The 21,969-nt window shown below is 39.4% G+C and overlaps 2 protein-coding genes across 3 annotated transcripts; both read left to right on the top strand.

Annotated features, from left to right (window-relative positions):
- Positions 1 to 438: 438 nt before the first annotated feature.
- On the top strand, positions 439 to 3,445 carry CCDC201 (coiled-coil domain containing 201). 2 transcript variants are annotated; one of them, XM_050708796.1, is made up of 3 exons: positions 439 to 479; positions 2,154 to 2,716; positions 3,278 to 3,445. In XM_050708796.1, exons 1-3 carry the CDS (start codon positions 461 to 463, stop codon positions 3,362 to 3,364), a joined length of 669 nt encoding a protein of 222 aa, XP_050564753.1. In that variant the 5' UTR covers positions 439 to 460; the 3' UTR covers positions 3,365 to 3,445. The 2 variants fall into 2 exon arrangements, with proteins under 2 accessions (XP_050564753.1, XP_035405790.1); XM_035549897.2 differs by having other exon boundaries at positions 2,154 to 2,719.
- Positions 3,446 to 15,971: 12,526 nt separating this feature from the next.
- On the top strand, positions 15,972 to 21,956 carry IGFBP1 (insulin like growth factor binding protein 1). Its single transcript, XM_035549651.2, has 4 exons — positions 15,972 to 16,380; positions 17,899 to 18,077; positions 19,748 to 19,876; positions 20,899 to 21,956. The coding sequence occupies exons 1-4, from the start codon at positions 16,002 to 16,004 to the stop codon at positions 21,028 to 21,030; spliced, it is 819 nt and encodes a 272-aa protein (XP_035405544.1). The 5' UTR covers positions 15,972 to 16,001; the 3' UTR covers positions 21,031 to 21,956.
- Positions 21,957 to 21,969: the final 13 nt, after the last annotated feature.

The raw sequence follows: 21,969 nt of genomic DNA, 5'->3' as shown, positions 1-21,969 counted from the left end.
GTTCACTGCAGATTTGGCATTTATTCTCTCATTATTTTTTCAGGTAATAGAAACAAAAACCAAAATCTGTGTGGCAGATATAAGTCCATCAACATAATAAGTCCATCAACAAACATCCATTTTGCAGCAGATCCTCAACATGCCTTAAACAGTTATGTGAAGACAATAAATCACTAGATTAATCATGTGATTGAAATAGGCCACATGCAGCATCTAAATAACAATAAATGTAGCACATTGATAAGTTGTCTAGCCCATTTTCCTGTGACTATTTTATCCCAGATTTCTATTTAGCTTTTAGCATTATTATTGTTATTCAGCAGTACTGGTGAAACTCCTAAAAAATGCTAAATATGTGATTTAGGGAGTGTCTGCCGCAAAGTATGCTGGGAAGTTGTTAGGGATATAAGAACTGAAGCAGCAAGTGAAGTTAGATCATCTGAGAAGTGGAGGACGTCAGATGGGATCTGATAGCACTGGTAGGGTTATTTTCTTTTGCCAAAGATTTGTTCTCCCACTGTAGACTCTGACATTGTTAAATGGTTTATATTTCTCTGTTGATTTTTTAAATCCCTCCCCCTTTAATAATGGTGCTATTAATTAAGCTAGGTGAAAAAATGTTGTTTGTATATAGGTATATTTAAAGTAAAGAGAAGCATGAAAGAATCACAGCATTTTGTTGTTCTCAGAAGCTTTGGTTGGAAACATTCTTATAAACTTCTTTTAAAAGTAGAAAACAAAAAGCAGCTTTTAATTGTAAACTATTATTTAATGAATAAGGGGAAAGCATCAAAACGTGTAGCTGAATAGCGTTTGGGGGAATTGCAAACTCCTTGTATTGATTCCCAAGTTTATTCAAAGAAGCTTACTATGAGTAAGCTTCTATAATAAACACTAAGGGAAGTCAGTGTGGCTGGATATAGAAGGAAAAAAAGCAGTAACTGTAGGCTGAAGGCTGCTTATGGTATATCACACAAACCAGCACTGCTAAGGAGTGAGTGGAGAAGCGCTTATCTAAATAAAATTGATACAGATGTTCTCTTCCCCAGCCCTTTTCAAAGGAGAGGAGAGGGAAAAAACAAACAAAAAAATACAAACCACATATATTTTGAAGAGGTTTAATTCTTTTTCCCTCTGGCCATGTGGTCTTCTAGAAACATGAAGTGGGGGTGACGTTCTACCAAATTAATGGACCCTACACAGGTGCAAAGTATTTCCTATTAGTGGAGAACAGCTGCATATGACATCAGCAAAATTCCTGTGTGTGCTGTTTCACCCTACTCCCCTGTGATATCTTTGATAACTTTTTTTGAGGAAAAAAAAAGTTGTTTTCCCCCTTGATTAGCTTTATACAATCAACTTGTATGAAGCTTACGAATTTCCTCATGAAACCACATTGTTCAACAGTTATTAGAAATACTTACACTTATCTAATATAGAGATCTCTAATATGTCCACTTCAAGATATATTTATATTGGGCTTCTCTACATGTAAGACAAGTTCCTTTTTGGTCTTGGTGCAGGGGTAGAAGTGGGAAATCTTACCAATAAGAGTAACTTTGTCATTATTATAAACTCAGTTGTACAAAACAGTTGTTTTAGCATCAGAGTTCAGGGCTAGAAGTAATACAGATAGTAAGTGAAAGGGAATAAGATGTTTGTGAGCCCACTTTTAAGGAAGATAAGAGACAAAATGGTAGTTGGAGTAAAAGATTCTTCCTTGAATCCAGAACGTCTCCATGCTTCTCCAGCGTGCTTTCTTTTTTGCTACCATATTTTAATTCTTTTAGTATGCAGTAATTACAAGGGTCTTACTCAGCATTAGCAACTGCGAACCAAAAGCATATTATCTGCTTTTGCTGAAGGAGAAACTACTGTCTTAATGAAGTTGGAGTTAATGAGATAAGCTAGAACTTAATCATCGTGGAGCTTCATAAGTGGAGGGCTTGGACAGGAGTAAATCTTGTATGTGACAAGATGCTTTATTTTTTAAGCCCTTTAAGAACACTGATCTCTACAACAGATATATTCCATGTAGAGAGAGAATGCAAACAAGGAAACTGGAGCACCTTGGATTTTTTTTTTTTTGCAACTGAACACCTTACATGGCATCTCACTATATGAACAATGACACTTTTTTTTTTTTCCTCAAGACGGCAAACTTGACTTCCAGATGTCAGAGGAAGAAGATTCTTTTCTAAATGTCAAAAGATCTCTGAAAAAGCAACTGGTGAAACACAGCACTCCAGTGGACTCAATGCTCTCCAGAACAATTCCGTCTCTTACAGATTTGACTTATCAGTCGATCAAGGATCAAGATGGCAGTAAGAGAGTTCACGTATCCCCAGTGCCAAAATCAACTCTAAGCAGATCATTAGCTCAAGTGTCGCTAGCAAGTATTGAAGCATACATCCCTCATAAGTCTCCAAAAAGGCTTTCAACAGTGTTTGACTTGCAAGATTCAAACAAGGAGATAAACAAAAGTTCTCGGGTTGTATTTTCTAGAAGAAGACTTTCCACTGTGTTGGCCTCTGAGTCAAATGAAGAACCAAGTGAAAAGGCTATCTCAAGTGTGGAAACTCAAGCCTCAACAAATGGATCTGAGAAGGTTGCAGTAACTCCCAGGAGTGGACCTTCGTGGCTGGTTACTGGAATACCAGGGATAAAAGATGTCCAAATAGTAAAAAAGAGAAAGAAGAAAATTGATAAATCTATGGTGGTAACTATATTGTCCATGTGCAATGAAATAGTACACAGTTTTCTACTAATGCTGAGTATATACAAATTTTTCTAGGAGTATGGAAATATTTTGGTAACAGAGCATCTTCACAACTTTACTAGTAGGAATGAATATGTATGAATTGGGTCATAATCTGTGATATCATCCCTAATTAGATGGGATATAGTTTTCCAATCTGGTATTTATTTTATCCTCTGAGCTTGCATGACAATTTGTGAACACTAGTAGCATATATATATATATATATATATATATATACACACACTTTAGGAGAAGCTTAAGCATGGGAACAAATTAATGGTTAAACTTGAAAAATTCTCAAATATCTTAATATTGGCAACTTACCTAAAAATGGAGAAAGAAGCAATCTACAGATAAACCTGCCCACTCTGAGAGTAGAAGTTTTTTAGCTTAAAATGAAATCTACAGCCAAAAAAACCGGTTGGATTGATTTATGATGCGTTTGTGTTTTCTTTTTAAAGAAAGTGAAGTCTAACTGAATCAGATTGACTAAATATTTCTGTTTTTCTATAACAGAGAAAGAAACAAAGAGAATGGGTGCTTCGTCAACTTAAAAACATTGAGGAAGCAACTGAACATGAGCTGACAATTGAAGAAATGTGACCAAAATATATTTGGAATTAATGCTGTCGCATGGTTCTTGTGTGAATAACTGGTTCCAATAAATCACATGCCTGGATAATCTGTAGTGCTCCCTGGACTATCTATTCCCTTCTGAAGGCTTTTATTATTATTATTTTTTGGTTGATTTGTCTTTGAGTTTTGTGATTCTTCTTGCCTCTTAGGTATAGCAGGTGTCAAGTAAAAATCAGAGAGAAAATCGGAGAGAAAGATTTTATGTAAGAATTATTCTTCATCCAGCCCTTGAGCACTATTTTTTGTATAACATTCAAATCTCCTAGGGTTGCTGATGTTACCAAAGTGGCAAAGTCCTAGTGGGCCACATGAGTGTAACCTTGGTTAGCCAGAGGAGAATCTCCTCATCTAAAGAGTAATCAAAACTGATGCAATCAGGAGTGTGTGTGGGTTTTTTTTTTTTTTTTTTTTTTTTTTTTTTTTTTTGCTGCTAGCTGGGGAGATGAGGAAATAGTGAGAGGCACCAAGGAGGGAGGCCAGCCTCTGGAGATTACTAATTAATGATGGCTTGTGTTGAAGGTTTGGCTCTAAATGAGTTTGTTCCAGCCCTGTATTTGCAAGTGTGCTACACAGTCATATCAGAGATACTTACCGCTCTACTGGCTGCTTTAAGGGGCTGCTGATTTTCTATTCCTCTCTGGAGCTGTTGGAGGGGGATGGGAGGGGGTGTTTCCCTGGAGGCTTTGTTGTCGAAATGGAAGTTCAGTTTAAACAGCTGTTTGTGAAGCACCTGTCAAGAAGTAGTGCCAAAAGTGTAATGCTCAAGTTAGTTCCTGCTGCTGTATGTTACTTAATATTTAGGCAGAGTTTAAAACTTGTAAGTGATCAATGGGGTGTCAGCAACAGTGACCCAAAACCGATTACGTCCTTTCTAGTACGTGTGTTTTTCTGACTGTTCTGGTTTTGAAACCAGCAAACGGGATTTCCCACTTCCTAATTGCTCCAAAGACGTGAGGTCTTCTTCAAAAGAAGCTCCAAATTCTGGATGGAGGCAGGGGAAGCCATTGCTTTACCTTCTTACACACCAAAACTTGTAATGTCTCTTGCTCAAGACTGCAGAGAAGCGCAAGTGTGGTCCATGCCAACATTACAAGACATGCTCATCCATAGCAGCTGTGTTATGCTCAAAAATGCAAGAGTGGAGCTGTGGCTTTACAGCCTCTCTTGGTATTTAAGAGGAAGTAGGATGTTTTTAGTAATGATTTCTGAAATGGAACTCTCCAGAGTTACTCAGAACAGCAGTGTCCTGAGACTCAACTTTCTGTGGTAGCCAGGCAGTGAGGTGATATTGCCCCTCAGGTTCAAGATATACTCACTTGGTTTGATGTTTAGCGTTCTGGTGTTTGTTTGTGTTACCCAGGCTGCTTGTCTGGCCTCTGCAGGTTCCTCTGGTAACTGAGCTCCTGGCTGGTGTAGATCCCAAGCTGTTCTTGAGATAAAATAGGGTTGCAGATGTTCTGTTATTCCCCTTGGGCTTGTAGGCATTCTATGCATCTATGATTTGTGCCAGGGCCTGAACTAAGATCAGGCAAGTGCAAGGCTAGTGTAAAAACCCTCTTCTACCCCTGGTCACATTATCCAATCACTTTAGTCTTGGTTCTGCCTCTTGTTTATTTGTACCTTCCCATATAGCCAGTTGTACTTATTCCTTTGTCAGGCTTCTCATCCTGGTCTCAGAAGGTCTTGATCTTGCTTCTGCTTTTTTTCCTCCCAGTCATCCTTCAAATTGACCTTTGGCTCCTGGCTGAATCATACGAACCATAGAATATCCCAAGTTGGAAGGGACCTATAAGGATCATCCAGTCCAACTCCTGGTACCACACAGGTCTACCCAAAATTTTAGACCCTGTGAATAAGTGCACAGTCCAACCACTTCTTAAATTCAGACAGGCTTGGTGAAGTGAATACTTCACTGTGGAGCCTGTTCCAGTGTGCAATGACCCTCTCAGTGAAGAACCTCTTCCTGATGTCTAGCCTAAGCCTCCCCTGCCTCAGCTTGACACCATTCCTTCCAGTCCTATCACTGGTGATTAAGGAGAATAGGCTGGTGCCTGCCCCTCCACTCCCCCTCTCAAGGAAGTTGTAGACTGTGATGAGGTCTCCCCTCAGCCTCCTCCTCTCCAGGCTGAACAGGCAAAGTGACCTCAGCTGCCCCTCATATGTCTTCCCCTCTAGGCCCTCCACCATCTTTGTAGCCCTTCTCTGGACGCTTTCCAACAGTTTTACATCCTTTTTGTACTGTGGTGCCCAGAACTGCACACAGTACTTGAGGTGAGGCTGCACCAGCACAGATTAGAACAGGACAATCTCTTCCCTTGACCAACTAGTGATGCCGTGCTTGATGCACCCCAGGATATGGTTGGCCCTCCTGGCTGCCAGGGCACACTGCTGGCTCATATTCAACTTGCTGTCAACCGCAGCCCCCAGATACCTCTCTGCAGGGCTGCTCTCCAGCATCCAGTGAAGATATGAACCCATTTATATCTTCAAATGTCTCCATTTAATGTCTTCTCCAGTCTGTCCTCTAGTGACTCCTTCCTGATAAACACAGTCTTTTGTCTTCTATGCCTGATTTTCACTGCTAGATTCCTTGCCTCTCTTCAAAGTCCACTCTCATAGCTGTTGTCAGTCTTCTGCCAAAGCTCAGGCTCAGCTGTTATCCCCAAAGTGCCTTTGTCTTTTTAGGTTGACAAATCCATGATGCTAGCCTAAGTGGAAGTCATTAAAGGCTTCTTGGACCAAGACTCGGTCCTTAGTAGGCCAGGGATGCAATTGCTGGGAAGGTCTTGCTCAGGCCCTAGTCCAGGCTAGATTAAATACAAGAGGAATCCAGAGACTATGGCTGCTAAAAAGTATTTGGGTTTATGCCAAGCACAACATGAAACATTCTAAGATTCAGAACACTGTAAATGATAGGAAAGTTTTCTAGGGAATAAGGCTGCCCCCTGCTAAGTTTATGGGACTTATTGGTGCCGATAAAATCCCAGAGACTTTCATCACTGGAGGGAAAACAGTTGTCCAGAGTGGTAACATGGGATTGACTTTGGTTCTTTACAAATCCTGAAGCTGTATCAGACAGATGCACAAAAATGAGGGCTTTCAAGATTTTGGAAACTACTATTTCCTCTCTGTGGAATGTTTAATAAGAAACACAAATGGCTGTATAGCATTTATATCACAGTAATTCAGGTCCTCATGAATTTGGAAAAAATCACAACGTTGCTCTAATAGCTTTTCATGGGAAAATGTACAGAATTAGTTGGCATTTCAGGGGCTGGTGAAACATGTCTGATACTTTATCTACACCAACAGTATTATTGTTAATTATAGTTTACAATACTAAGGGATTTCAACCAGAACTATATAATATGAAATTATACATTATCCCTATAGTGATTGGTGTTCCCAAAGAAAGACTCGTCTCAAATTTTTAAAATCCAAAATGTTAGGGAATATGATACTATATATAGCTACTCTTATTATACTGCACATATAAGTACATCCTTTGGGGGAAAATGAATTAAAAAAAAAAAAACAAAGACTTTTGTTTACAGGATTTGCACTTTCATTTGTTTCTCCAGCACACTGCTAATTAGTTTAATCATACAGTTAGTTTTCTGTTGTAGTATACACATATACTTTGAAAAGAATAAGAATTGAGAGAGGCACTACTGCTGTGCCATTTCAATGTTGTTTTATGTTCATCCTCTAGCAGCAACAATTAGCAACCAAACAATTACTGTTTGGTTGGTGACTCTCATCACGAGCAAAGTTCCTTTATGCATATTTGCGTTGCAATATCAGCCCAGTGTACAAAAAGCTTTAGCAGGAGCTGTAGAATCCAACACCTCCACAAAATAGGCCTTTTTATTAGCAACACCAAGTATGGATTGTGGGTGGTGAGACTGGAAAAGATTTGGGACTATAGACATGAGAATGATGAGAAGATGACCCTCAAGACATCATGTTTCAAAAGCATGTTGTAACAAACAAACAAACAAAAAAAAAAACAACATACCACACAACTTCTGCATGGATGAAAGTGAATCAGAGTTGAAATGGTTTCTTAAGCTTTGCGCTTGTCCTGGCTTTCAGTATAACGCTGAACATGTTTGCATGTTCAGAACAGCCTCCCCCGAGGGTACTCCTTTAGGCCAGTATTTTTCCTTTAGGAGCTAAGCTGTGACCTTGATCTAGGGAATTGTTTTTACTACGCTTATTTCTGAACGGATATTACACAATCTACCTGCTGATGGTGACTAAGTGTGATGTTGGATGGAGAAGAACAAAAACACTACCGAGAACAGAGGGAAGGGACAGAAATGTTTTCAGCCTGGATCTATGAGCTCAACCTTGTTCCCACCGAAGCAAAGGTAACATTCCTGTTGACAGAGCTGGGAGTGCTCTGCCCAGCTGGAGTGATGTTGTAGCAGGGCAGGTTGAAGAAAAATGTAAATACTAGACAACTGGTAACCAAGTTAATTCTTCACTGATCATAGCAGAACAATTTTAGGATAACTAGGGAAAGTGGGAAACAATTTTCTTTTATTATTATTTTCATCAATGCACAACGTGCTATCGTTCCTGCTACAGTAAAAAATAACTGAGTCATAAATAACACAGCAGCATCACTGACTTGTATTCCAGTGTTTTGTTCTATAAGACATACAAGCACAAAATTTTCCTAGTCTTCCTCTGTCAATGCAAGCTCAACATTTTTAACTACAAAAGACATAAACAAACATACTGAAGTTTCAGCTGAGCTTAGCAGAACCTCAGAACAGCTCAAACAGTTGAAAGTACTGGGTAACATTTTCAAATGTAATCAACAACTGTAGGTAGGTAGGCACAGATCCTAGGACCCCACCTAAGATGTAAGCTTCCCCCCATATTTGGTGCTGAGGTGTTGTATTGCTATGTGCATAATGTGTTGGGTTTTTTTATTTGTTTGTTTGCTTGTTTTGCTTTGTTTTGATAATGCAGCCAGTCCCAAAAGACTTGCAGACCCCATAGTATTTGACAACAGCCCCTGGTTGTCAGTCTCCTGGCACTGCTTATATATGTGATCTCACAGAACTTTAGCTACACAAGTAGGTATATCTATCTGCCTTTTTTTTCAGCAAACTGCAGGGTAAAACTCTAGGAAATGACAGAATGCATTTCAAATCCCCTTCTCCTTTGACACCGGACTTTGAAACTAAGTGTCCTAGGTTGCAAGGCAGTAATCACCATCTTAGACTTAATTTGTAGTCAGGGCTTTAAGTGTCACCTGTCAAAGCTATTCTACTTTGCCTAAGTATTTATTAGAAAAGAAGGTTGAACTTGCATCATAGGTTAATGACTCATTGTCTTTGCTTTTGTTTTTGCTTTGTTGTAATTCATTTTTCTTGAAAAATGGAAAGAGGAATGGAGAAAAATAACCTCCATTGCAGGAAGGAAGGGAGGGAGGGAGGAAGGAAGGAAAAATGGAAGTAAGTAAGTAAGGAAGGAAAAATGGAAGTAAGGAAGGAAGGATTTTCTGCTTCTTACCATTGCTGCCATTTTTATCACTTCTGTTGTCCTCCATTTCATTCTATTTTTTTTTTTTTTTTTTTTCTTTCCTAGCTCTACATGTCCTCTTCTGGCTGCCTTTTGCTTTCAGCTCCTCATCTCATTGCAAGTTTGTCTACTGAAGTGACCATCTTCTACTGGCAGATATTGTTGTAAGCTGATAAACCTTACATCTTACAACTTCTCCTAAAGAGGACATGCCAGCAATGAAAGGGAAAAAGAAATACCTCTTACCTTTCAGATAGAAAAACAAAGAGGTTTTTTTTTTTTCCTAGAAACAGAATATTCCAGCTTTCTACTATGGAAAGAAGATGTGGATTCAGATAGAGGGAAAAAAAGTATGGGCAGCACTGCTGATAAATTTACTGGGAGAGGAACTGGATCAAAAAAATGCCTAGGTAAAATAGCTTTCAAAGTATACTTCCCTGACAAGAGAGCACCATACAGTATACAACTAAATCAAGCTGGTGCTGGGTGATGGTATTCATTACAAAATAGACTGGTGTTTTTGCAGTTGTTGGTCTTCTCTAAGAAAAACAAACAGAAACAACTTGCACACAAATCCACTGCACACACTATATAAGCTTTTTAATCACATTATAATTGTAATTATGCCAGAGGAAAGAAAGAAAGGGTGAAACTGGGATGGTGGAGAAAGGAGAAAGAAGTGCTGTTTGGCAACCTGAATAGCCCTGAGTAGCTGGAAAAAAAGATCACTAAGCGAGTAGGACTGGAAATAATACTACAAAGGTTATGATGCAAGCATACAAATCAATAGTGTATCCTGACCTTGACTAGTACATCCAGTAGCAGGTGGGGTGTTTTTTTTTTCTTTTTTTTTGTCCACAACTGGATGATGAAAAAAAATGTATTAGAACACAGAGAAAAATCCTTACATGAGACTGGCAAAATGATAAGGTTGTCATGACTATGTTTGGAGAAGAGTTGAATAGGTTGTTCTGTATTATTTTAAAAGGTGTGCTTTTTTGCATATCCTTAAGGAGTCTGTGGAATGTATTTTCACTAGGTACCTTTGACACTGAGAAAGCTATTAAATCAGAGGGGATAAAAAGCAATGTTATATATAAAAAAGTAGTAAATTACATTAATAAGGAAGTTGTGTTGGGGGGATTGTTTGGTTTTGGGAACAAACATCATAGTCTCTCAGTCACTAATCATAACAACAACAGCAAAACCAACATTCAAATTAAAACCTTAAATTTAATATTACATAGTTACAACAGCTCAATTAGATTTCATGAAACAAATCTTTTGAGACATCAAATAATTCTTCTCTGTGACTGTCTTAATTTTTATGACTGAAACATCATTAATGAGCTGTGGGTCACTAGAAATTTTATGCTTTTCTACATGGTTTTGCTACAGAAGGCAAAATTTATTGAATATTTATTAAATGTGGTCAAGTTTCTGTTTGTAAAGAGAGGCACTGCTTTCATCTGTAACAAAGTGCCTTGGAAATCTAATCTTGGCTTTTTACTTTGTTTCATTATACATTAATTTTATTGATTTTTTTTTTTAATCCAGTAACTCTGTGTGATCTGTGTGTTTGATGGCAGAGATTATTTGTACACTAGGTCAGACAAATATTCGTGTAATATTCAGTCTTAACTCCAGTGTGATTTTGATATAATCACAGGGTGGATTAACTACTTCAGGTCTCTATTTGCAAAATGTGCACCTCTTCAAGGAGTCTATGCAGTTTTAAGTGTTCTGCTGACAAACCAAGTTAGCAACTTCAGTTTTCTCTGAAGTGCTTGCTGAAGTGTATTTGCCCAAAAGTATGTGCCACATAGGGTGACCTTCCTGAACAAGAATGTTGTGTCCCACAGTTATTTCGTCTTCATCCTGTTCTACCTCTTCCCCCAGAAAGCAAATCTTGGTCCCCTCAGTGAAAGGTTCAGGGATCCCAAGCAAAGGCCACAACCTTTGGCATCTTTTTTTCCTATGGACAGTATGAAATTGCCTAAATTTCACTGTGGGTCCCCTACAAACAGCTAGAAACTGTAAATATACATAGATTTAGGTTGCACTGAGCATCAAAATATTTCACTCTTGCTAACTATCAGATACTAATTCAATGGTAGTTATGTTTGAATAGCTAAGGCAACCCTGAATTCCAGTAGCAGGCTTCCTGGTTTCATTTCTGTGCAAGCCTTGACATCTCTAGAATTGACTGAAACCCTGAAGTCCTGTCCCTCATGCCCTGGGGAAACAATTAGAAGCTCTGAAACTTGAAAAGTACTCTTGGTACTCCTAGTGACTCTACTGATGATAACAATAACTAAGTGATATTGCTGAAATCAGAAATACCCCAGGACATAAAGCAGGGACAGATTTTTTCACAAAAGCAGCTGAGTGAACTGTTTTATTTCTGCAAAAACCAGTGCAGGGGTGAACAGCCTAAATGTAGAAGACAACTGTAAATAATTCAGGGAAATATAATCTCCTGTTTTAACAGCTTGTCATTTTGGTGTATGGAGCAGCTCTCTTACCCTCTTGCTGAGACTTTCAGGCTGCAGTCTTCAGCTTAGCCCCTCTTCCTGTAGTAGGCATAGTTCAGGCATGTTTGTACCCAAGTTTTGGTTTCCCACTTCACAGGATACCCAAGAAAACGGACCTCTTGGCTTACTGTGGTCTGGGTCTTGTGACTTAGTCCTACTTTTGTTAACATTACAGAAAAGATAAAAAGAGGAAAGAACAGTACCTTTAGTTTCTAGCACTAACAGGCAAAGATTGTCATGGAGGAGAAAAGCCTCCTGCACATCAGAAGATCAGGAATTTGAACCTATCCTAAACGTTAGTGGCACCCATGGCACTGAATTTTTGGGTTACCAGTAGACTTCTTTAGAAACACAGCCTCTTTAGTGTGAAAAGGAACATCCAACACTGCATCTAATGATGTATAAACCAGTATAAATTTATTATTACTGGCTGTTTTTCCACAGCCACTTTTCTCCATAGCTGTGTAACTGGCTATAGTAAATGATGCCCCCAGCCCCCAGCATGATTAAACTGGTTTTTATCCTTTCTTGCCAGCAGAGATCACTATTTTTGAAAATAATTATCTGATTGCTCTGTGGACACACAACTTTGTAAACAAGACATTTTATTCAATGCACAAATGCTTCAGGCACCACCACTGAAATAAATGACTCCTCCTCTTCTCCCCCCTTTTAACTAGATTACCCATGGTTTGACACAGGGAGGCTTCCTTAGCTAGTATGTCCATGGGACATACCTCACTTTTCTCACTGGAGCTTCTGCACCAAAATCACCTAATTATTTCTAAAATATTTTATAACAAAACAAACAAAAAAAAAACTAAATGCTGGGAGAAAATGCCAAAAGTCAGTCTGCAAAAGTTAGAAAATATCAGTGCAAAACAAATGTGGAACGTCCTTATCTGCATCCAGAATCTAAAACTTGTGCTTATCCAACCAGAATAGAAAAATAATACCAAAAGACATGTCATTGTTGCAAAGTGAAAATTATGAAAAAAAAGCAATCAATAAACACTCGAATTATTCATCAGTAACCTCAGTATTGTGAATTACTTGGATTAAAAAAAAAAATCCTAATAATCCATAGAGCTGTCACAAAGTATCTTTGACAGGGTACAAATGAGAAAGAAGAGAGTAGGTTTTTCATGTCTCTATAGCTGTTTCTCTTCATATGCTAGATGCCATATATGTATATGTGTACTTGTATGTACGTACATCACATAGTAATTTTAGATATTAAACTTACAATTCAGGATTAGTTTCTTACCAAAGGTAAAATTATAAGGATATTCCATTGTTTGTTTGGGGTATTTTAAACATTCCAGTGAAGCAGTCCCATTAGGAAATTATTTGGCAAGCCAGTTGAATTTTTGGTGATTAGAGGATAAAGGTCACTTGTACATAAACATATAAAACGTTAAGTTTTATGAGTCATTTCATGCAGCTTTAAAGAAAAAAAAAAAAGAACATGAAATATGAGAACATTGGTTAAGAATTGTTGAGAAATCACTGGGAACAGTCTTGTAGTAAAGTAACCCTTGCTTAGGATTCATGTAGTGTCTCTTGATTAGTGGTTCAAATTAGAGGACGCCAGTTGGAACATCTAAAAATTACCACCAAAAGTCTTCAGTAAACATAGTTTTACATTATGGATGTTTTTAACCTCCTGACTCTTATCTGTTTGTGTTCTTTAAGGCAATGTTAGGGTCAGAGATGAAGATTGGTAGGTGAGTTGTAGTATTACATCAGACAGAGTCTACATAAACATATACGCTACTTTCACTTCACTGACGTCTTACAACCTATACGAATACACTGCTTTGTTGATTGATACTGTCCTACATTATTATAACCTGTCCTGAAGTATGTTCTTTACATTTCTGTAAATGAAAGATGAAGGGATAGATTTTAAGTGTCTATCTCCTGTGCCGGTAGGCAATTGCTTACCAATTTTGCTTTAGGAAAATGAGGTTTCCTCACTGTGGTTGTACAAAGGACAGCAAATTAAAACAAACAAACAAACTAAAAACAAAACAAAACAAAACACAACAACAAAAAAAAAAACATGGTTAACCCATCATTTAGAGTTGAACTGCGATCATAAAGGAAACAAAATAAACACACCTTCAAAATATTTTGTAATTGGAGTGGGTGCATGGGGGGTTGTTTATCATTACAGGGTAAGTTGGAGAAAATCTGTCTTCTAGAAGGCTGCCAGTTGTTAGGAATTGCCTGGGCAGTTCAGATACTGCCAGCTGCTCCCCAGCAATGACAAGTATGCCAAAGACCTGGAAACAGGATTATGGTTTGGAAGAACTTCTGTTCAAACTAATGGAAGTTTTGTGACATAGGCCTGCACATCAGACAAAGGCTCCAGTCTTGCACTAAGCTTCTCTTTGTCCAGTCAATTAAAAAAGATGGTGATGAGTTAAAAAACTTTTTACAGATGTGTTTCAAATATATCATTAGAAGCAATTTCTTCTCAGTTCATGTTCCCTTTTTTAAAGCAAAGGAAGAAAAACTGCAGTCAGGACCATAGCAGTCACTCTAGAGTACAGTCATTTCATAGGCAAGAAGCTTATGATAGGCAGTCAATAGAATTATGATACTCAATTCTGTTGCTACAAAGCTATCTAGCAGAGACTCTAACTATCTAGAGATAGGTAAGTGAATGAATACATCCATGCACATATACGTGTATACGTATTTGTATATGATCTCATATGTATATGAGATCTTTGGGTCTTTGTCATTTTACAACTGGGTCTACTGGGTTATTTATATTTTTTTTCTTCATGTTTCTTCACAAAACAGATTTTGTTTTGCATTGTTTTCTTTTACAGAAAAGAGGGAGGGAGGGAGGGAAGAAGGTATACTTTTATATATTCTTCACTTCACATTGAGTGATAGGTGGAGCATCATTTCCCATGGCAGATGTACATGAAGAAAATATAGATGAAAGGGGAAAATAAGCATTATAGCTTGAAAAGTCTAATTGCTGTGGTTTTGTGCGGAAATTGTCATACCACAGTTTTTCAGCCAGAATCTTCTCCCAGTCATAGACATATGAATTCTACAGAATTATTTTTTAAAAAGTTTTGTTCAATATCCTTAAAAATGAAAGTGAGTTTGAAGGGCTGCTATCTTTTGCATATTCAGCTGAATATCCTGAGCTTTTGAAGATGATTTTTTTTTATTTCATTAAAAGGCTGAAAATTGGAAAAATAAAACTGTTAGATGAAGTAGTAAGGTGAAAAAATCTCTTCAAGTTGTAAAAATCTGTAACCAGTAAGACTACTTCAAGAACTGACTTAAGAATACAAGGAGTTAAAAAGGCAACAAAAACTACATTATAAATAAAAAACTTTGGCGTCAGTACCAGAGAAACAGAAGTGAAAAATAAAATATGAAAGAATGCTCTGCAGTTCTGCTTCACTTTCTTTCACATGAATGACACATTTGCAACAGAAAACTAAGAACTAAATGCAAAAACAAAACAAAAACAAATAAACAAAAATCATGTTACTTTAGATTACTTGACAGTGGAATTTGCTATTTCAAGCTCAGTACATACTGCAAATACCAGGATAAAATTATCTGCTCAGCACAGTGAAGTTTGAATGCTTTTGCTTTTATTATAGTGACAACCACTGCGTGCAAAGGAGAAAAGAAAAAAAAAAAAAAAAGGTGAAATATGAGTAGATGGAGAGGGTAACAGGACAGAGAGAAAAGCAGAATTATTTCATTTCTCTCTGGTTTGTTTGATCAACGTTATTTTACCCCAAGTGCATGTTTTGAGGACTGATAATCCTCATCCCAGCAGCAGCAGCAGAGGCAGAAGACCCCTTTAGTTTCAGCTGTGCAGCCCCTCTGGCAGGTTAATGCAAGGACTCCCGTGTCCATGTGTACAGTGGTTACAGGATCCCGATGGCTTTATTACCCTTGGGGCCCCCTCTTTGGTATGTCAGTGTCCTCCTAACCTGCAGGCACATGATGAAAATTCAACAAGGGTTTGTTGCATTTGTTGCTGTGGAAATATGAAGTCAGCTGCTTCAGTTTCAATGGGATTTCCCTCCTCCTCTCTCTCCCCCTCCTCTTTTTTAAACATTTACATTGTTATCAAATGTCAAGAACAAGAGACATTTGTGACAGGCAAAAGGGGAGGGGATACCCCCCACTCATCCATTCCCCTCTGCCCGTTTCCCCTCCACCCCCACCGCATTTTTTCCTGTTAACTATGCTAGGGCAGAGGTGGGGTGAGGGAATAAAAGCATTCCTGAATGTCTGGAGGAAAGAAAAAAAGATAAAGGGGGAAAGTGAAAGGGGAGGGGAAGAGTGGTCAGGGATTTGAACCGCCAGTGAAATTATGTTTCTCTAGCTCTCTTGTTCAGATAATAGTTAACTCGGGGTTAAAGATTAATAGCCAAGCAAAGCATTGTATAAATGGCTCGGCCGAGCTGAATGTATGTAAACTGCCTCCTGCTCCCCAGCCTGCCGAGCTGCCCTCTCTGCCGTCCCTCCTTATCAGCGACATGAGCAGCCTGCGGGCTCTGCTGCGCCGCTGCTGGCTGCCGTCCCTGCTGCTGCCGGCGCTCCTGGGCCCTCGCCTCGCCGCCGGCGTGGCCCTGCAGCCCGTGCACTGCGCCCCGTGCACCCAGGAGAAGCTCGCCCTCTGCCCTCCCGTCGCGCCCGGCTGCCTGGAGGCTGCTCGGCAGCCCGGCTGCGGCTGCTGCCAGACCTGCGCCCTCGGGCCGGGACAGCCGTGCGGGGTGTACACAGCCCGCTGCCGCCAAGGGCTCCGCTGCCACGTCCCTGCGGGTGAGCCCCGGCCTCTCTCCGCCCTCATCCGGGGGCACGGGACGTGCCTGCCCGCCAGCGCGGCCGGAGGGATGCGCGCGGCGGAGCTGACAGGTACGGCTCGGTCGCGGCCCCGCTCCGTGCCGGGGAGTTGCTGCGCCCCGCTCCTCCCCGGCCGGGCGGGGGAACGAGGTCTTTCCAGGAGGGATGTGCTTTGTGCCAGGGGAAAGGCTGCAGGCGCTGGAAGTCACAAGCCTGGGAAAAAAAGAGGACAAAGTTAGGCACTTGCTACAGAAACAGGGAAGGCAGGCAGCGTTTTCAAGGCGAACACGCTCAGATCAGTGCGAGGCAGGCAAAGCAGGCTTTTATGCCACACACAAGAAGATGAAGTGTTGCAATGGGACGATGCAGGCTAATCAGAGTGAGGTTTCTGGGACTCTAGAGATTGTTCTGCCTTAATAGTAAATAGCAACTAGACTGCTACAAATGTTTTCTAGATAGGCATTGCATTTGGGTTCATTTTCAGAATGGAAAGTATATTAAATAGTGCATTGCTAACCAAATTTCTTTGAGCAAAAAGCTGTATCAAGCATCTTATGCCAAATGATAATGACCAGAAACTTTTTCAGTGTTTATTACTATTTTTCAGTGTTTATTATTATTTTCACTGTTTATTAACATTCTTACCATCATTGCTGCTATGTTCATGCAGCGGTGATGAAGGTAACTCAGTAGGCATTACAGAAATAATCATGGTTGACTGAAAATAACAATGGCCACTGGTGGTAGTAAATTGAGTTTCTCTTGTACTTGAGAAGGTGGGGATTGGAGAGAACAGCAACTAAACTGAGTGTTTAAACCTCCATCAGCTAAAAAGCTATAATATTTGTTTTTATTCATTCTTTGTTTTTATTCTTTTTTTCCATTCCCTCCTCAATCTTTCTCTTCCATTTTTTTTCCATTGGATAATTATTTACAGCTTTGACCCAGCAAGTTATTTACACATGTCAAACTTTTAGCCCATGATGAGTTCCTGCTAAGAGAAGGAACTTCTGCTTCCAGTGGAAGAGTTCACACACTAAGTTAGGCATGGGCACGTGGACCATGCTCAGGGAGATCCAAACAGCTTCTTCCACTCCCTAGCTATTTGTTCCACTGCAGGCCACCATGAGCTTCTGCCATATCTTGTGAATTTCTAGCCCTCTGTGAGGCAAGCCACAGAACAAAGTACAGGATGTCATGGATCAGGTCTGGACTAATTCATCTCCTAAATAAGAACTGAAACACATCATGCTATTAAGAATCTAAGTCCATTACAAGTTTCACTCCAGTCTTTACTCATTTAGCAAAGTGACTACAACCCACTGTGGTCAATAAAAATTTTTAATTTTTAACAGACTAGCTGGAGCTTAATCTTTGGTATTAGTGTGATTCCAAATGTTTATAAAATAACCAGCTTGTTAGAGAACAGCTCACGTGTCCTTATATGAATTTACAACAAAATGTTTAATGTAAATTATTACTCCTTCAAGAGCTAGTGAAGTGGATCCGTCTTAGACATTATATGTTTTGGTTGGTGGTTTTGATTTTTCTTCTTTTTCCTTATCTCACGTAAATATCATTCATTTCCAGACTCTATCGAACCTGAGGATATACCTTTAGAAAGCACTGAAATGACACAGGATCAGATGCTGAACTATCAGATGATGTTTCCCATAGGCCAGGACAAATCCATTCCCTGGAATGCCATCACTGCATATGAAAACATGAAAGCAAAGAGAATATCTGAACTCAAGAAATGGAAAGAGCAGGTAGGGTTTTTTGTTGTTGTTGTTTTTGTTGATTTTGGTTTTGTTTGCAAGCTTTTTATAGACCACTTCAGTAGAAGTTACTGATTCTGAATACAAAATGAAAAAGTGCATGAAACTCCAACAGCAACACCAAAATGTTGGCATTTTGGATAGCTAGCAAACAGGCTTCTTTTGGAATGCCTTCATCAGATGCCTGAGGAACAGGCAAAATGGCAGGATCTATAAAAACAGGTGTGCATCAGATCTGTCCAATACAGAGTCCTTGTAGAGTCTGAATCTTGCTCTGCAATTAATATCAGATTACTACATGGTTCCTTAATTTCCAGAAACCCATATTACAATCTTGGAATTCTTTCTTGTTTTAATCCAAAAAAAAAAAAAAGAAGATATTTGTGCCTGGTCCAGTGTTCAGTGAAGTAAAAAGGAATACTTACATACAAACATTGATGAGACACCAATGCAAACCAAAATATTTATTTCTTTCACAAGAAATGCACATAAAAGACAGAAAGCTCAGCAATTAAACTTCACTTTTACCTTCAGCACTGCAAAATTGCAGTGCTTAGTGGGCATGTGGGATGTGAGCAAGTAGGTTCTGGTGCCACTTGAGGGCACCAAAGAACCACCGTTAGAGTAGTCCCGGGCAGGCCGGCGTAAACCCGTGCCCCGGCGGCATGAAGTTGAATTAGGATTGTGCACGACGGAAAGCCTGCTTTCATAATGCTCTCTCTCTCTCTTGCACGCACGCACCCCTCAGCCCTACCCCCCCCCCCACCACCACCACCCAGAGCAGAATTTAAGCACCGATTTAGTTTGGACTATGCTTATTAAGTGCTGTTAGCTCCAATTCTGATTTTTAGGCTTCTGTTTTTCTGACTTAGAACTACAGATAAACCCATTGACTTGAATAGGACTGCTTATGTGAAGGGAGGTTTTTCAAAAGCAGAGGATGAGATTATTTTCGCTCCCAAATAAAAATATTTGTTCAGGCTTCTCCTCCCCTTTCATTCATTTTAACATGTTAGGCACTATTAATGAAATAGTAGTTGTGACTTGAAAAAGCTGGAAAAGAGAGACATGCAAACAGTTTTTCATTCCCAGTTCGAGGTACTTTGAGCCTGGGTCTCGGAGCCACAGCAGTGCTCTCCACTCTGCTTTGGTGACGGCCATGTCCTGTACAAAAGATAACAAACGTTCAGATGTTTGCTCTTGTACTGTCTATATATGTCTTGCACCTATTCTCCATACATCAACAGAACAACCCAGACCATGGCAACCCAGAAAACGTGGCCAGCCTCACGTACACCAGCCTCCTAACACGCACCTCCCCATAATAGGAGATATTGTACCCTCTGAGCAGTAATGTGTTTACTCAGTACAGGTTAAATTTCCTTGTGTGGCAATTTAAGGACTTAAATCCTCGTGTTTCTGAGGACAGAAAATACTTCAAAGAATAAAAACAAAGGCCTAAATGGAACATCAGAGTTTTCTGGCTGTGCTCCTATTGAAACATGTAGAAACTACATGCAAAGCAGCCTGGTGCAGACTGTATGACTAATAATGATTTTCAGCTTTTTTCTACTTCTATACTGATCACTTTTTTTTTTTTTTTTTGGTTGGCTTCTCCTTCTGATTTCATTACTGACAATTTTTGAATGATATTCCTGCAGGGACCTTGTCAGAAGGAGCTCTACAGAGCCCTGTATAAATTGGCAAAAGCTCAGCAGAGAAGAGAAGGGGACATTTACAAATTCTATTTGCCCAACTGCAACAAGAATGGATTTTACAACAGTAAACAGGTATGTGCTTTTTTCCTGTCTGCTCACAGCAGTGCTGCGAGTAGTCTGACATAGCCCGTTCATAGCCCCCTTCTCTCAAGCTCACAAGTTTGCAGCTGCTGGAAAATGTCGTGAAAACAGGGATACTTTGTAGTAGGAACAGATGGTTTGTCTTTCTCTTAAAAGCGAGCCGCATGCTCTGGGCTGATAAAAATGGAGGCAGGAGTCTTCTCCATTCACAGAACAGGTGTATGCAAAGCCTTCTCTAAGATCTTTTAACTCTGTCTGTTCCCAGGCCAAGTCAAGCTCCATGTAACTAATTTGTTAGCATATTCACAGTTGATGTTAATGCATAATATCCACCACATTGCCTGCGTTGTTCATTGTATATGTAAAAATCATTATGGAGATAGGAGGTTCTCAGCTCCCGCAGTAAAATATATTTGCAGTGACAAAACTCTCTGGAGCAACATTAGCCTTCTAAAAGTACAAAAAATAACCACAGGTTGTGCACACAAATTTAGTAGGTCTGCATAAATCTGTGTCACTGAGATTCCTTGTTTTAGAGCATGGCACTACCATGTGACTCACTGTGACCTGGGATCTAACCAGGCATGGACAGAAATCTAACTCCCCTTATCCCAAGAAAGAATCCTATTTCCTTCTGTGCATGAAGCATCAGGCCATCAAGCCATTGCTTTCATCTCTCTAGCTTGTATATTCTTCTTTCCTTCAGTTTTTTACACTAGAAGACATGGCTGTTTTATACTATTGTTTATCAAGGAGTGGGCAAACTGTTTTGCATTTGTTGTTGCTCTTATGGTAGCTGAGCTTGGATCAAGGCTCCCTAATCAAGTGTGCTGGTTAGGGGCTATGTCAGAGCAAGGATCACTACGTTCCAAACGAGTCCATGTGTGGCATTTCCTGAGTTTCCAGTCCTAGTTCTACAGCTCTACTTGTAGCATCCTGTAGTAAGTTTTCTCAATTACTTATTCTGTGTGTGTTTATTTATTTATTTATTTATTTATTCCTAATAATCCTAGTGTGAGACTTCACTAGATGGAGACTCTGCTGGGTGCTGGTGTGTCTATCCAAAAACTGGAAGAAAAATTCCTGGATCTCCAGAACTGAAAGGAGACCCTGAATGCCAACAGTATCTTAGCTCACAAGAATAAAACTACGCATGTTCATTCACACCAGGTTTTCTGTGGAGCTTGTTCTCATCAGGAACCATTTCAGTCAGGATCCATTCCAGTAAGCTAGTTATGGGCACCTGATTTTCAGCATACAGGTAGCCGCATAAAGTAGCTTTTTTACTGTGCTGGCATTACTCTGATGCTCAAGTGACAGATATGAGCAACTACAAGATCAAGTCCTACAGTCTCGTATATTATGTTTGTATAATATTATAGATACCCTCATATGTAAAGCTGTTGAATTATTTATTTTATAGTGAGAGTATTTTTGTCAGTGTCTTGTTACTAATTTATATTCCCAAACACTTCATAACTTTATGTGTAAATACTTAATATTATTGCTCTTAAATGCATGTGGCATGTTGGAGAAATGTTCCTACTTAAAACTTCAAGTGGCATAAATCTTTTGGAGAAAAATGGCTTGTAAACTTGCATTTTTGTACTATGTATTTATAGATGTAAAAGTGATTTTTAAAAAATAGCTTTCAGTAGAGAACACGGTTAGGAACTTATTTAAAACTTGTTTTGTTTATATATCATTGCTCTCTTTCAATGTCAAACTGTTTCTTAAAAAAGAAAGTCTAAACCTTGATTATATACCGAAGCTCACGATGTGACAGTGTTTGTTTCTTTTTCCACACGTATGCACAGGACATATAGCAGAACAACAGGATATTCTGTGCCATAGGTGTAAATTGTTCACGTGTTGACATTGTCATGTTATTTAAAATAAGCTATTAAATATTTTCTTCTACACAGCCCCAGTCTCTTGTGTTCTGTGTGTTTCTGCAGCACAGCACACTTAAGTACCAGCTCTCTGGAGAGAGCAGACAGGGAACAGTGGACAGCAGGCAGGACAGTGTAGCAGGGGGTGGGAGAGTAGAGGGAAACACAGCCCTTCTAAATCCGCCTCCTGAG

This window comes from Cygnus atratus, chromosome 2 (genome assembly GCF_013377495.2).
Source record: "Cygnus atratus isolate AKBS03 ecotype Queensland, Australia chromosome 2, CAtr_DNAZoo_HiC_assembly, whole genome shotgun sequence".
In the NCBI taxonomy this organism is placed as follows: Eukaryota; Metazoa; Chordata; class Aves; order Anseriformes; family Anatidae; genus Cygnus; species Cygnus atratus.
This window is presented reverse-complemented; position numbering and strand designations above follow the sequence as displayed.